Source organism: Xiphias gladius, chromosome 7 (genome assembly GCF_016859285.1).
Source record: "Xiphias gladius isolate SHS-SW01 ecotype Sanya breed wild chromosome 7, ASM1685928v1, whole genome shotgun sequence".
In the NCBI taxonomy this organism is placed as follows: domain Eukaryota; kingdom Metazoa; phylum Chordata; class Actinopteri; order Istiophoriformes; family Xiphiidae; genus Xiphias; species Xiphias gladius.
The window spans coordinates 26,550,410-26,566,850 of NC_053406.1; the positions used below are offsets into that span (position 1 = coordinate 26,550,410).

The window sequence follows — 16,441 nt, forward strand, 5'->3', positions numbered from 1 at the left end:
CCCCGTCCAAAATCAGTGCTTGTATCCCTTGAGCGTGATCAATATTGAATCGGATATTTGATGATTGGAAAACCAACACTGGATCATCGGAATGTCCTTTTATATTTTCATAAATATAAGTCTTGACTTTATAGTTGTAGACTTTCCTGAGCTTATTAAAATGAAACTTCATTCATTTGCTTTAATCAAACATCCGTAATGTTATTTTTGGTCCGTTCAACCAAATTAAAATATTTAATATCTTACAGATATGATTTTGATGGCAAACATTATTTGTACAGATGGAGATTTTATAAATAAAGTTTGTGTTAAATTTTTTAGGCATATGAACAAAAGAATGTTTTCACGTTTCAAATGTATTTCAAGTCAATTTAACACACTTTTACACTATTTAATACAATTTTAATTTTTATGTTTGTTTTTTATTTATAAGCTTTTTCGCCGGCGACAGTTTTCAGGTCGTCCGTCCGTCCGTACGATTCTCGTGAATGCGGTATCTCAGGAACGCCTGGGGGGAATTTCTTCACATTTGTCACAAAAGTTCACTTGGACTCAAGGATGAAGTGATCCGAATGTGGAGGTCAAAGGTCAACGGTCACTGTAACCTCACAAAACATGTTTTGGCCATAACTCATATAACTCAGAATTCATATGCTAATTATGTCCAAACTTCAAATAAATGTCTAATAACATAAAATGACGTGATGACATTTAATACCCAATAGGTCAAAGGTCACCTTCACTGTGACAGCATAATGATCTGGAAAAACACTTTTCAGACCATTATTCGACGCCATAACTCAAACAGGAGGATAGATTGTGTACCATATTTCCTGCAATTTGACTGATTGTTGGAGGCGAACAACCACCAGGCGGTCATTCTAGTTATTAACGTCGCTATTAACTCTTATCGATTGTAAATGACAAGCAGTAAAACTACAACACTGAAAATATGGAACTTTATATTATACAAACGTGTTTTGTTTATTTTACATCATTTACATTTTGTGGACGAAATAAACATAAGAGTAACAGTGAATAATGTGAAAAATATACTGTAGAAAATGAGGAATGCGATCAGTCAATACAACATGTGCACAGGTGTAGTGCAAGACTGTACCTTTATGGTGATGAAAAAAAAGAGACAGCAGCAAGTGTTTAAATTCAGCTGAGCTCAAAGACAAAACAAACACATGGAAACATGACATGAAAAAATATTTCTGCAGTAACAGAATCTATGAACAGTCACTTTATTAAACAGCCTGATCGTCAGTGTTCATGTGTTTTTTCCAGAGAAAATGCATCAGTTTGTCTTTTACTCCAGGTTCACGTTCACTTTCAGCTTTCAAAACATATACATACAAACTAAGTGTTGGTGTGTCTGGACTCTGATGGTCTCTGAAAATCATCCAGGACTGAGAGAAACTGTATTATTCCAGTCTGCTATTCTCTTCTTAGACCCGAGTAGGATGTCTCTGAACCAAACTCCATTCAAAAAATCTCAGTTTATTGCTGCACGAATAAAATATGGGGGGGTAAGTGTTAATTTACTGTTAATTTCTTTTCAGTTCTTAGATTTTCAGCAAAACGCAGCAACATTTCTGTAAACTTTACAGTGATGTAATCAGCTGCGATGTGAGTGTTCAGCAACATTTACAGTGGATCAGCTTCAAATGAAAGGGGTGAAACCAGAGACCTGACTGAGTCTCACGTCTTTATGTTAAACACTGGGCGGATGGATACAATGTTGTTGACCGAGAAGTAGTTCCAGCAGCACGTCTCCCTCAAACCACAAACTGTGTTTCAGTTCATTTCAGATTTAATCGGATCTACCATGGGAATCAGTGGAGGTTTCCAGTCTTCATGCTAAGCTAAGCTAACCACTGACTCTGTACTGAACACAGACATGAGACTGACATCAACCCCAACGTCTCCCTCAGAAACAAAGAGAAGAGAAGCAGAACTTTATTGATCATTACTGATCCCTACTGATTCTTATGGATCCTTATTGATCTTTAATAATATTTATTGATCCCCGATCAAGATCTGAGATGTCACTGGTTTGGGAAGTCCTGTGTCCAGGGGAACTCGTCCCTGTGTTTCCTGTGTTTGCCGCAGGACTCGAGTGTGCTCGGACCGTCGTCTCCACAGCGGTGTTTTTTGAGCTGGCGAGAGTCAGAGAAGCCCTGCCTGCAGCGGTCACAGGAGTACAGCTTCACGCCGGTGTGGATCTGCATGTGAGACTTGAGCTGGTTGGACTGCCTGAACTTCCTGCTGCACACCACACACTGGTAGGGTTTCTCTCCGGTGTGGACCAGCAGGTGGCGGTGGTAGTTCTGCGGCGTCCTGAACTCTTTCCCGCACTGTTCACACCTGTGAGGTTTGACTCCGGTGTGCAGCAGCTGATGCTGCTTCAGCTGCGATGAGAGCAGAAAACCTTTCTGGCAGACGCTGCAGACGTACGGCCGGTCGCCGCTGTGCTGCCTCATGTGGTACAGGTACAGGTGTCGCAGGTGGAAAGCCTTCCCGCAGGTGTCACAGGTGAACTCTTTGTTCTCGGCGTGGCTCTTCTCGTGTGTCCTCAGCGTGGTGCTGCTGCTAAAGCTCTTCATACAGATTTTACAGCTGAAAGGTTTGACCCCGGTCGGCCTCTGTCTCCCTTGCCCTGCATCCTTCCCTCCATCTTTACTGTCGTGAACCAGCTGCTGGTGTTTTTGCAGCTGACAGTTGTAGAAAAACGTCTTCCCACACAGATCACACATGAACGGCTTTTCCACACCATGCACCAGCATGTGGGTCTTCAGAGCCCAGGTCCCTGTGAACCCCTCCCCGCACTTATCACACCTGAGAGAGAAAGACAGAAATACGGGAGGTTAGGTGGATTTTAAAAAAAAAAAAAAAAAAAAAAAAAATCATTCAGTTTAAAGGCGGAAAAAGCAGCGACCTTGTGGCCTGACTGAAACCGTAATCTCTCGTCTCTTTCCTGTCAGCTCTCTACACTTCACATTATCAGCAAAGCACATGCATCAGAAAGATGAATACATTTATAGGTGGAATATGTCAAATCCTTGAAGATGCAAATTTATGGTTTGGTCCAAACCGAAGCCGACAACTCCCACTTTTAAACTCTTACTGTTATACACGTTAGCACTGCGTTGTGTTTTACAGGTATTTGTTTTTGCAACATTAATTTCCACAATAAACAAAAGGTTGCAAAATCAGATCTGAGACCTGCTCCACGAAGCAGGATCTGTGGTTTAACCCTGAAGTTACCCTACCTGGGTTTTCAGGGTTAGCACAGCGGTTCGCTTCTTACCGGGGTATATCGCCATGGTAACTAACGGCGCAGACCTAACCTGCTCTACCCAACTTCAGAGGATCGGATCAAAACCTATCGGCAGCCAAACTACTGACCAGTCAGATCACTGGGAAACCAGAGTCATAATTGCTACAGGATCCCGGACAGGGACGAAAGAGTTTACAGTAAAGGGATAAATGACAAAGAGCGATAGATATTTTTATAGATCAGTGGAATCCATTTCTGGCAGCAGAAACAGTCTGACCTTACTTTAACTTTTCTTTTTTATCTGCATCACACATTCATAATAGTTTGTTCATCATCAGACAAACGAGCAAAATACTCAGTAGGAAACTCAATATTTCCTATATTTATTAACAGTACATACTTAGCCTAACTTTAATCATTGGAAATTATTTCTAGTGTTTCTATTCTAGTTACATAATGAGATAGTTTACATTTCTCCTTGTTGAATACCACCTTTGGATGTCACTGTAACTAAATTTACCTGCAGATATCACCGTGTTTTCTCATGGCCGATTAAGTACTTTATCCATGGTTCTGATGACGTTGCTTGTAATTAACATCTCCGCCTGTTTCACATGAACGAGCTCGTCGCTGGACAGGAAAACCAGAGTCAGCGGAGCCAGTTGATAACCAGCTTCCTGATACGGGTTATCCAGGCTCAGTGAAAGCCAGATAACGAAAAGATATACTGGATTTGTTTAACTCGCTTCGTAGTTCAGGCCTCTGGAGCTGTAACCTCTGATTAGGGCTTGGCGATATGGCCAAAAAGTTAAATCTTGATTTTTATTTTTTTTTCAGTTTAATGGACAATTCTCAATTCTAATAATTTTTTTTCTGTCAACATGAAGTCAAGGCAAAACATGATTCAAAAACAGTTTTCTTTATCAAAACTATACGGTGTATATGTGCATAATAAAAACAACCCCAGGTCCCTTTTCAGCTCTGTAGCAAGACTGACAGAGAGTCGTAGCTCCATTGATCCATGTGTTCCTATAGCGCTCAGTAGTGACGATTTCATGAGCTTCTTTACAAATAACACCGTAAATATTAGAGAGAAAAAAAAACTTTGCCTCCTTCCCACAAATGGCACAGGGTATCGTCCAGTACAGTGGCATCAGAATCGACTGCTTCTCTCCTATAGATCTCTCTGAGCTAACTTCAACAGCTTCTTCATCTAAACCATCAACTGGTCTTTTAGACCCGATTCCAACGAGGCTGTTCAAGGATGCTTTACCTTTAATTAACACTTCCACATTAGATCTGATCAGTTTATCTTTATTAACAGGCTACGTACCACAGGCTTTTAAGGTTGCGGTAGTTAACCCTCCGCTTAAAAGGCCTACTCTTGATCCAGATGTTTTAGCCAACTATAGACCCATATCTAACCTCCCCTTTCTTTCTAAGATCCTTGAAAAAGCTGCTGCCAATTGCCGGACCAATTATGTGATTATTTGCATGGGAATGGTGTGTTTGAAGATTTTCAGCCAGTATTTAGGGTACATCATAGCACAGAAACAGCACTGGTGAAAGTCACCAACGATTTTCTCATGGCCTCAGACAACGGACTCGTCTCTGTACTTGTCCTGTTAGATCTTAGTGCTGCATTGGACACCATCATTCACAAGATTTTATTACAGAGACTGGAACATGTCATTGAGATTAAAGGAACAGCACTAGGCTGGTTTAAGTCCTATTTATCAGACTGATTCTAGTTTCCTCATGTTAACAGTAACTCTCAATGCACACAAAAGTTAGTCCAGGAGTTCCACAGGCTTCCAACATTTTTCACCCTATATACGTTTCCTTTAGGCAGCATTATCAGGAAGCACCACATAAACTTCCATTACTACAAGGATGAAACCCAGTTGTATTTATCTATGAAGCCAGATTAAACTAATCAGGTAGTCAAACTTCAGACACATCTTGAAGACATAAAGGTCTGGATGACCTGTTGTTTTTTCACTTCTAACTTCAGACAAAACTGATGTTATTGTACTTTGCCTTAAACCAACGTTTCCGCTATCTGGTAATTACCGGATTTTGACCGGGCAAATCTGTTGAAGTCTGACAAATTTAAATCTCTGCGGTCATAATGTCAAGTGAAAATAATTCCCTCTAAGCATATAGGCTTGCCTACATGCAGAACGAAAGAAAGAGAGATCAGACATGGCCAAACAAGCAAAGCTTAAAAAGTATTTTCTGAAACCAAGCGGGTCTAATGACAAGGACAACGATGAGTCTGACATACAGTCTGAAGTCACAGAGACCGCTGATGCCGTGACTCCAGCCGAGAAAAAACAAAAATGTCGGGCATTCACGTACGAATGGAAAGGAAATTCCCCTGGCTGAGGTGCATCATCACATATGGGGAGGAAAAAATGTTTTGCTCACACTGTGAGAATTTGGGGAGAAAGTATGGATTCACCAAAGGAGCAACAAACATGAGAATCTCGGCTCTCATTGAGCCATGTCAGTGCAGTGACCACGTTTTGGCTGTCGACTTAACGCCACAGCAAACCGCAATGAAAGACAACAGCTAACAAAACGTCCAACAAGAAGCTGTGCTCTCAGCTACAAGTTGTATTTCACATGGTCAAAAATCACACTGGATGTCATCAGTATGTGGAGTCGACTGACCTACTGTGAGCAGTAAAGGCTCCAGATTTTGTCACAAGTGAGGGACTGTACCGGCACAGCGACTCTGTCGATGACACGGAAAAGGTGCTAGATCTTGTGATGAAACGGCCGGATGAAAGTATAAAGTGGAGTGACTTCATTAGAATTATAACTGACGAGACGGTAAATATCAGTGTTGACAAGGAGCTGATTATATATGTCAAGCTGGAAATAAAAGGAAGAGTTGAGACGTGCTTTCTGGGCAATTATGATGTGCGCTCCAGGACCGCACAGTGTATATTTGACAAACTGGTTGTTGTGCTCCATGAGAGGGATGCGGAGCTGTCCCGCTTCATTGGCCTGGGCTCGGATGGGACCAGGGTAATGATGGGGAAAGCGTGCAAGAGTTGGTGCTCTTCTGAAGAGAGAGTGCGTTTTGCATTCAGGTGCACTGTGTTGCCCACCGAGCTGTGCTGGCCGTGTTAGATAATGCAAAAGCTGTGGACCAGGTAGGAGCCCGCAAGCGCACAATTGCCTCTGTGTACTCCTTTTACAAGCACTCAGCCGGCAGGACCAATCGCCTCCGTCAACTGACAGCAGCACTGGGTGATGAAGACATTACGGGCCCAAAGCAGCCGTGTGTTGTCCGCTGGTTATCCTTGCACAGGGCAGTGGAGGGTATCAAATGCAACTGGCCTGCTCTGGTGCTAAATAGACCTAAATGAAGAGGCCCTGGGAGGAAATGCCCAAGCCCGAGGCATCCTGGTTCAAATCCAGCCGTACTGCTCCATTTCCTTGACTCACGCACTGGCTGACGTGCTACCGGTGATGACGAAACTTAATTTGGTTTTCCATAAAGACGAGGTCAATCTGGCCACAATCTGACCTATGGTTCACGCATCAGTGGTGGCATTAACACAGTTACTGCCAAGATGACGCGTACAAGGATGTGAAAATGACACATTCCGGTGACGGGTCCATTCAGTTTTTCAAAAATGCCTGAGCTATATTCAACATTTAATAGATGTTTTACATGACCGATTCCCTGAAGATTCACTGGATTTACTTAAGTGCTTCGACGTCCCTCTGAACCCCTTCCAACACCCAAAGACACAGGGTTGTAAGTAGAAGCCTAATTGTTGTATTTTGGTGCAAAAGGCATAGCATCATTCATAAAACAGGGCTATCCTTTTTAACAACCCAAAATGCTGCACGTTTAATACGAATTAACTTTGCATAAAGTTCAGCGAGCCGCTTTGCTTTGCAGTAGCGGGGCAGGGCTTCAGGGCTCTGCAATGCATGAAAATAAACTAAGACCCTAAAATGATCGATCTACTTTATTTTAAGATGCACATTTTTTCAAAAGATCTCTGTTATGCATTTTATTTTTAAATGCAGCCCTCATTGTACTTGAAATGAGAAACAGGACAACATTTAAACCTTCCTTCTCCCAGTTAATCTGGCTCTCGGTGCCATATTGTCATATAAATTGTTTAAAGTTGTTTATCGGCTTTTCTTAAAAAAATACGTCTTTCGCTGATTCACTATCACTCCGTCCCCTCAGTGCTTCAAGAATATGCTGTCCCAGCCATCTGAACCATTGTTTATCCTTTTGACCAAGAAATTACCAGCGAGGACGAGTCAGCACCAGGCACAGTCCCTCTCATCCATGCCACAAGAGCACGACGAGGTGCCATCGCTGTGATGACAGCGCTACGCAGTTCTGGAGGCTTGAATTTCTAATCCGCCTGCGAAGTCCTCATCAGTGATTTCAGCAAAATCTATCCCAAGAGGATCACACTGGCTGAGGTAGCCTGCACGATCCCCGTCTCCAGTGTGCCAACAAAGAGAGGGTTCCCGGCTGCAGAACCTAATCAGAACAAAGTCGCCTTGGGGAGAACAAGGTCACAAGGTTTAGGTGCATTGCAAGTTGTGGAGAGAAACTTGGCACCTTTGATTTTAAGTCAGCAGCTGCACACTTCACTGCTCCGAAAAAGCATAAAAAGTAAAATGACCTGAGCCAGCAATAGGCGATGTCGCCAGCAGCATGCCCTAATTAAAATGTTACGAACCAGATAGGCCTACATGTATTTTTTAGTTTTGTTCTTCCTCGTCTTTTCCTCCTGTCGCTCCTACTGCCCCATGATCCTGCTCAACACCCGCTGCTTCAGTTATTATTATTAGTCTTACTACTACTACAATAAATCAATCAATCAATCAATAAAATACATTTTTGTGTGGTGCCTGCATTGCAATGTTTTCAGCTAGATAGGGATGGTAAAAACTTTATTGACTTTTGAATGGTCCACTGACCCAAATTATTATTTATTTACTTATTCATCAACGTTGCCGCAACACCGTTACGATTCGTTCCAGCCCACTTTAACCCCTGGTCATCATCATTCTAACAACCAGTCTGATAGTGCTGGAATACAACAGTATCTACAGCTGTTCCTGGTCTGTCTCTCGTCTCACTTCCCCCCTCTCTTTCCCCTGCCTCTACCCAATCGGTCGGTTGCTCATGGTGGAACTGTCGGGTTTCTCTCTATAATACTGCCAGGTCTTGACCTTGCTCTGTAAAGTGACTTGAGATAACGTGTGATATGATCTGGTGCTATATAAATAAATTTGAATCGAGGTGACTGAATTCTGCAGACAGAGGTAATTAATGCATTTGTGCTGCATGTGAGTACCTGAAGGGTTTTTCTCCGTTGTGTTGTAGTTGGGTTGTGTTTGTCTGTGTCGTGTTGAAAGTGTGCAGACAGAATATGCCTTCATGCTGTGTGTGGGTACCTGAAGGGTTTCTCTCCGTTGTGGAGGCGCAGGTGTCTCTGGAAGTTGTACTTGAGTCCAAAGCTCAGTCCACAGGTCTGACACATGAAGGGTTTTTCTCCGGAGTGAACCACTCTGTGCTGCAGCAGACCCATCCTACACTTGAAGGCCTTGTTGCACTCGCTGCATTTGAACGGCCGCTCCTCTGAATGCGACCTCTTGTGGACACGCAGGTTGCTGGCGGTAGAGAAGCTCTTCCCACAGGTGTGGCAGGGGTACGGCCGGGCGCCGGTGTGGACTGTCTGGTGCTCTCGGAGGCTCTTCTTCCTGGTGAAACTCTTCCCGCAGACATCGCACATGAAGGGCTTGACTTTGGCATGCGACACCTCATGATAGCGGAGCGCGCTGGAAGAGGTGAAGGTGCGGTCGCAGGCATGGCACTTCAGCGGCGTCTTTTCGAGCCGGTGAGACGCCTGGTGGACTCGGAGCTGCCGCAGCAGTCTGAACTTCCTGTCGCATTGGTCGCAGCGCAGAAGCTTGTCAGGGTCATTCTCCTGAGCCTCCCTCAGCTGGTGGCTCAGCTGGTGTTTCTGCAGAGTCTTTGCCTTGTAGAAACCTTTATCACAGGAGTTGCAGGGGAAAGGTTTGAGGTGACACGACACATGTTTCCTCAGCTGATGTTTCTGATGGAAACCTTTGTTACAGAGCTCACAGAAAAACCTCTTTTCTTTGTACAGCTCCCTCCTCCTCCTCCTCTCCACCTCCTTCTGCTCCTCCTCACTCAGACCTGCACAGAGACAACAGGTTTTACATTAGAAAGTGTGTGCACTATTGAAAATGTTCTTACAGTCTGGTTTGATAACCCATCTGTCTTTGACCTGAAGCCACTCAACTATATTGTTAAGCAGGGATTCAAAATAACAAGTAGCTCTAATCAGCGACACCTGGATGAGATACACTCACTGAGCACTTTATTAGGAACAGGAGTCTAATACTGGTAGTTACTCCCTTTCACTGTCAAACAGCCTCAGTTCTTCATGGCCTGGATTTCACCAGATGTTGGAATCATCCCTTGAGATTCTGGTCCATGTTGATATGACTGCACCACAGTCGTAAAGAGTGGTTATCTGAGTTACCGTAGCCTTTCTGTCAGCTCCAACCAGTCTGGCCAGTCTCCTCTGACCTTTCTCGTCAACATGAACTGCTGCTCGCTGGATGTTTTTTTGTTTTTGGCTCCATTTGGACTAAAAACTCTAGAGACTGTTGTGTGTGAAAATCCCGGGAGATCAGCAGTTTCAGAAACACAGAAACCAGCTCGTCTGTCACCAACAATCCTGCCACAGTCAAAGTTACAAGAGCACAAGCCATTATCAGAGACAATACGAGTTCTCACTGCTGCCATCAGGTAAGAGATATCACAGGTAACTGACCACTCATTTTAATGGCTTTTTATCCTCAGACAATGAAACTTTTCAACAGTCTGCAGGTAAACACTAACGTGCTGCATTACTGTTCTAGTTATTCAGAACTGATTTCCTGCGTACCTGTACCCGTGTATACTGTGACAATGTGTTACTATGACTGTATATTGTGTGTGTGTTGCTCATGTTGACTGGAGAGCAGCCAGGACTCACGTTTTTCATTGTACAGAGAAGCCAACATATTGAAAACAAAGACGGGATCCTGCAGAAACGGACTGTTTCTTTGAAGCAGCTTTGTGCTCTCTTTGACCATCTGTTGTAGAAAGGTTCCCAGTGTCATTCAGGATGGCTTTTGTATTTAGCTCTAACGCTCTGCAGAATGTACGTACCGATGTTGTTTAAATGAGTGTAGTGTTGGTGGGGGTTTGACAGGAAACTGCCTTAATAGTCTATGAAGTTTTACAGTTATTATTCAGCCGCCTTTGCTGAATCACATCATTTCTCACAGCCCAGTAACAAATATTCTGAAGACTGGTACCAGCGGCGAACTACTGTGTTATTGGTCTTTAAACTTCAGAACCCGTTCATGAAGCCAAAGTTTGATGAATAAAAGTTTAAAATAATCCTTCAGGAAACAGACAGTGGAGTTTTAGATAGACTCCACAGTAAACAAGAGCATCTTCCATCATTCTTTTTTGAACTGTTCCTTTAACCCTCTGATATTCAGTCTGACTCCCTTTTTTACTGTGTCACATTCATCTCTTTATTACTATACAAAGTCTCCTTTTACCTGCTTTTCTCAAACCAATTCAGAACAGAAATAGGTCTAGTGATCAGTCCTTCTGAATCCCACATAGAAGATTTTCGATTCAGAAAAGATGTCCAGTTACCTGTCTCGCTTGGTTGAATCTCAGTTAATGTCTGATCTTCAGGTTTTTCTTCAACAGTTTCCATCTTCACCTCTGATTCCTGAAAAGCACAAAGCCAGAAATCAGAGAAAAGCATTGATTCTACTGTTACAGGTTTTAATACAAATCCGACATACCCTCAGTCCTGTCTCGTTTCATAAATCTGTCCAATACAGAACTGCTTTGTTGATCACATTTATTACATCTTCAGTAACATAGACAGAGTATGTAATCAGTGATTAATAACTGGTGATCAACAGGAAGTTCAACAACACAGACTGAAAATTCCTCCTCCTCTTCTGTAGCCACAACAAGTATAAACATAGTATAAACACTGAGGATTTTATTTCTGCTGATTTTAAAAGTGATGAGAAGTTTGAAAAACGCCAGCCACATGTTTGTCGCCAGCCTGGAAGCATAACAATAAACTAGATGGGGGTTAAAACAAAATCTCGATATAAACGTGAGGAAAATAAACAATGATGTTTCATTAACCTACAGGTGCAGCTTCATGACCTATAAATAAGATTTACATCTTATAAATGCAACACTATGTATAGCATAGGGTTGTGATGGTACATGAATTTGTCCTGAAACTTTGTGGTACAGGTGCATGCAGTTGTACAGAGAATACACGATATCCTATGTGCAATGAGGAACGTTATGCAGAACCAAATTTCACAAGCGCAAGTTCCATCCAGAAACCTTAAACTGTACGCCATTAGCAAGTTAGCAACATGCCATGTTAAGGTTAGCTCAAGGTGACTGGCGCCTGACTGAGTCGGTCAGGAGCTAGAGGACCCGCCCACTTCTTTCACAGCAGCTGTGTGGGAAAATGTCGGGTTCCCAGTGAACTACGACAGCCTACGGGAGAGTGTGTGTTTGCTGCTACACCCTTAATATAACGTGTTCAGTATTGATCAGTATTGATTATCAGACTTACATCCCCAGCTGGTTCTTCTTCACGCGAGGGCAGGTCTTCACCGACTGTCACTGACACACCTGTGAGCTCACTGGTCGACTGATCATTAACCACAGGAAGTGATGTCATGTGTGAGGAGGACTGGATCAAATCTGGTGATCCATCAGAGTCTGTGGAGATCCGGATGGATTCTAAAACCACCTCAGTCTCAATGTCAGCCAGACCAGCGGTCTGACCTGGTTTTTCCTGCAGCACCTGGGGGCTGGCGCTGCGTTGCGCTGCGAGTGGTCCGGGGAGCGGCTGGCTGATGATGACCAGAGGGACCTGGGGGCTGCTGCCAGCTCTGTGTGTGGGTTTGGTGGAGTTGAGGATGGCCATGGCGAGAGCTGCAGGGTTAGCAGCTGGTTGGTTGATGTCCAGTGACAGAGAGGGTCCATCTGTAAGTTTCAGGTCATCATAAAATCCAGTCAGATAATAAATATGTCAAAATATATTAAAGAAAGATCCTTTTTTACTGTGTCTCTGTATTTTGTGGATAAATTCATAAAGTTAATTTGGGGTTTCGGTTGATAGCCCTTTGGCCTTAGGTTACTAACGTGTGGTGTAATTTACTTTTGATGAATTTAGCTTTGAACTGTATATGATAACACAAATAGAAATTATACTTAAACTAAATATTTTAACATTTAACTCATGGCAGTTTACAGTGTTTATAATATTTATTCAACTAAACCAAAGAAAACTATTTTCTTGTACATTTCTGACTGATTTTAAGATCCTGTGATGCTTCAGAAATATTCTCCCCCTCGTTTTATGATGCATTCAAGTCCCCCCCCCCCCCCCCTCACATTATGATGCGTTCAAGTTCCCTGTGATCACCAACCTGCTGGTTTGATCTTATACAGTGTCTGAGTCTGTTTTTTCTCGGCTGCAGATGTTTTCTGGTTGGTCAGTTCAGACTCCAGACGTTTCACTTCATCCTTCAGAGCTTTGGTTTCCTTCTCTAGACTCACGTACAGCTCTCTGAACACTCTGCAGATTTTACGAACAGCCTCTCTGGACATCATGTTAAGGACGGTGGTCAGCTGAATCTGCAAGACAGGTGACATGAGGTTTAAAGATAAATAGAGTGAATAATGTCTGTTCTGAGTTTTACCATTGTATTTCTGGTTAAAGTATTAAATCATAGAATGTTACAGGCCAAATAGTTGATTGCTGACACAATCAGTCAGTTACCTGGCTGATAGAAAATTATTGGTAACTATTTTTAAAAACTGAAAAACTGTTTACTTTAAAAAACAAAAACTGTTTCTCCACTGTGCCAGATGTTCATGTCAACTGGGCTCTGGACATTTTTCACTATTTGCTGATATTTTATGTTGTAAACAGTTCATCAGTGAAACAAGAAACCAATTTGCACTTTGTACTTAAGTACAAATCCGACGTACTTGCACTTTACTTGATTGTTTCAATGTATACAACTTTATACCTCTACTCCACTACATTTGTCTTACAGCTTAAGTTACTACTTACTTTTCATACCCTTCCTGTTCAGTGAAAAGCATGTATCTTTAAATGTGTTTAATTTGAATGTTTGTGATAAACTGAATGAATGTGTGTATCCCTTTATGGGTTGAGAAAATTCTCTTAACTCCTAAGGTAAATAAACTATTTTAAAAATCATCTTGGATCAGTTGGAAAATGCATCGTCACAAAGCTGAAAACAGGCTGTTTTTCTGATTTCATGAAAAGCTGCCGTTTTAGAGATACGTGGTTCTCACAGGACAGAGATGTTACCAGGATCTTATAGAATATAATGCATTGCTATAGGTTAAAACTACCCAACAGCATATGAAGTAGCTCAAATTAGCTGAGTCTTAAACATCTACAACAGTAAAATGCAATATACACATTAATGCAGCAGTATTATTAATCCAGAAACATCATATATACTAGTAAAACACAGACAGTGACCATTTTTCTGAATGAGTACTTTTGCTTTTGATACTTGTATGCTTTACTTAATCAATGTTCTGAATGCAGGACTTTTACTTCTAGTGGAGTATTTTCACGGTGTAATATTAGTACTTTTACTTAAAAAGTATCTGAGTACTTCTTCCATCATTGTTTGTTAAGTTTGTATTAACCCACCAGGGGTCAAATCACAAAAATAGTAGTGTTTAAAGGCACAATTTATTCATTAGTACTGTAATTCAGTGTTTATACCTGACCTAATTATTATTATCATTATTATTAAAAAAAACACTGTCAAACGCCTTAACTCTTTTATTCTGAAGATCAAAGATCCATACCGGAAGTCGCGACGATTACTGATCCTCGTTTTCTTTCTCCTGACAATTTATTAATATTAATATTAATATTGTGATTAATAATAATAATAATAATAACAATAATAATAATAGTTCCGTGTGTTTTTACACAGTAGAGTGCCACAATACAAAGTCTCCTCTACTTTCCCTTAGTTTTGTAAATAATAAAAAAAAAAACTTCTGCTGTTTGTTGTCTGGATACACAAGATGGCGGCCGTCCATGTGTCGGAGGTTATTTAGGTAAAAATGCGTGGACAGCAGAAGTATCCGGTCTGATTTAAAATGTCCAGTTTCATAAAAGTTTACACTGTAAACTAATTTTCACTCTAAACAACACATTAACAAAGTGTTTGCGGTGTTTTCCGTATTAACCGAAGGAGGAAGTGCGGGCGGATTTTCCTCCAAAGCTTTTCACTCTCAGATTAACTTCCTCCGTCTCGTCTTCACTGAATTTACCGTATTTTATTCTAACGTCTTTCCTCACCCCGGCGTCCTCGCCATCGGTCCCCCGCTGTCCGAGTCTCTGCTGGACGACTGAGGTCACAGCCTCCACCGCCGCCTGCATGATCAGCTCCGTCTGACCGGAGAAAGTTCTCACCGCCGCCATGTTGGTCTGCTCCGTCCCGCCGGACAACAGTACCGTATTTAACTGGGCTCGGAGCCGTTGTTCTGGTCAAGGTTCAGCGGTGTGTCTGTCACTGTGGCAGAAAGTCTCGAAAACAATCGGTCAGGATGTTAATCTGCGGACTCGCGGTTTACATCCGGTTCACCGCCACCGCGACAGAGGTCGCACAGCCTCCTCATCAACGGCCAATAATCCGTTATCTCTGATGAGTCCCGCTTACGGTTCGTTTCTCCTAGTCGCAATAGAAATGAACCAAACCGTGTACATCGGGAATTCTATTTTAAAGTCTTCGCCGGAAGTGTTAGCATGTGGTTTTTTACTCGGTACAAGGGTTGTCACGAGTCACAGGATAAACTATTGTACATTATTCCAGAACTTATTTTTGAAAAATGGGTGGTTCTGAATTCCCTCTGCATTGCAATTTGTATGTAAATAAAATCCCGGTTAAAAAGGCCAGCGACCATAAACAAGTGTTATTGTCATGGTTAGTTATTTATAAACACAATTTTTCTCCCCATAATTTTTTAATTTGGAATACTAAGATATTCGATATAAAAATAAAACGGTCTTTATTGATAGCTGGGTTAAAAATGAAATATTATTGGTGACACAATTACTAAATGAAAAAGGACTTTTATTTATTTATACAGAATTTCTCAAGAAATATGAAATTCCAGTTACACCTTCGCAACTTGCAGCAATACTTTCTGGTCTTTTGGGATTAATAAAAGGAAATGGCATTTTTGATGATTTTAAATTCTAAGCTTCTACATCTGTTTGTTATTGAACTTAAAAACAACTGATAGACAGGCTATATAAAGAATGACATCATCAATGCATGTATTTTTATGATATTTTTTTATTGAAAAGTAGACTATTTCAAATTAAATAAATCCCATCAATAGACTCACGAGCAAAATACGAAAATAAGTAAATATTACGCAAGCCTACGTTGTAACACGTAAACACAAAGAATTTCCTTCAGCGTTAGGCCTACATATTCTCAGATAAAATAAAACCGAATAAAAACTATTCGCAAACAAATAAAAAAATACATGTAGGCCTATCTGGTTCGTAACATTTAAAATGTGCATCTTAAAATAAAGTGGATCGATCATTTTAGGGTCTTAGTTTATTTTCATGCATTGCAGAGCCCTGAAGCCCTGCCCCGCTACTGCAAAGCAAAGCGGCTCGATGAACTTTATGCAAAGTTTATTAGTATTAAACGTGCAGCATTTTGGGTTGTTAAAAAGGAGGTTTCTGAGGTGTTAGGGGCCAAGCACAATAACTGCAGTTTTGTCTGAGTTTAACAGCATAAAGTTGCTGGTCATCCAGGTCTTTATGTCCTTAAGGCATGCTTGAAGTTTAGCTAACTGATTGTTTTCACCGGGCTTCATTGACACATAGAATTGGGTATCATCTGCATAACAATGGTAGTTTATGGAATTTTTCATAACAATATTGCCTAAAAGAAGCATATATAAGGTGAATAGAACTGGTCCAAGCACAAAACCTTGTAGAA

The 16,441-nt window shown here is 41.6% G+C and overlaps 1 protein-coding gene across 1 annotated transcript; it reads right to left on the reverse strand.

The window, feature by feature from the left end:
* Positions 1–970: 970 nt before the first annotated feature.
* Positions 971–15,146, reverse strand: LOC120792410 (zinc finger protein 708-like). The gene is made up of 6 exons (XM_040131577.1): positions 14,779–15,146; positions 12,848–13,055; positions 11,986–12,401; positions 11,025–11,103; positions 8,735–9,500; positions 971–2,844 (listed from the first exon to the last, which is right to left on the reverse strand). Exons 1-6 carry the CDS (start codon positions 14,899–14,901, stop codon positions 2,055–2,057), a joined length of 2,382 nt encoding a protein of 793 aa, XP_039987511.1. The 5' UTR covers positions 14,902–15,146; the 3' UTR covers positions 971–2,054.
* Positions 15,147–16,441: the final 1,295 nt, after the last annotated feature.

What these genes read in the sequence shown, in the direction of transcription:
- LOC120792410 (XM_040131577.1), bottom strand. Translation starts at nt 14,901, where the DNA reads ATGGCGGCGGTGAGAACTTTCTCCGGTCAGACGGAGCTGATCATGCAG. An exon ending in CCGATGGCGAGGACGCCGGG is followed by an intron (nt 13,056 to 14,778) that starts GTGAGGAAAGAC and finishes CCTGTCTTGCAG; the next exon opens with ATTCAGCTGACCACCGTCCT. An exon ending in GTATAAGATCAAACCAGCAG is followed by an intron (nt 12,402 to 12,847) that starts GTTGGTGATCAC and finishes TGAAACTTACAG; the next exon opens with ATGGACCCTCTCTGTCACTG.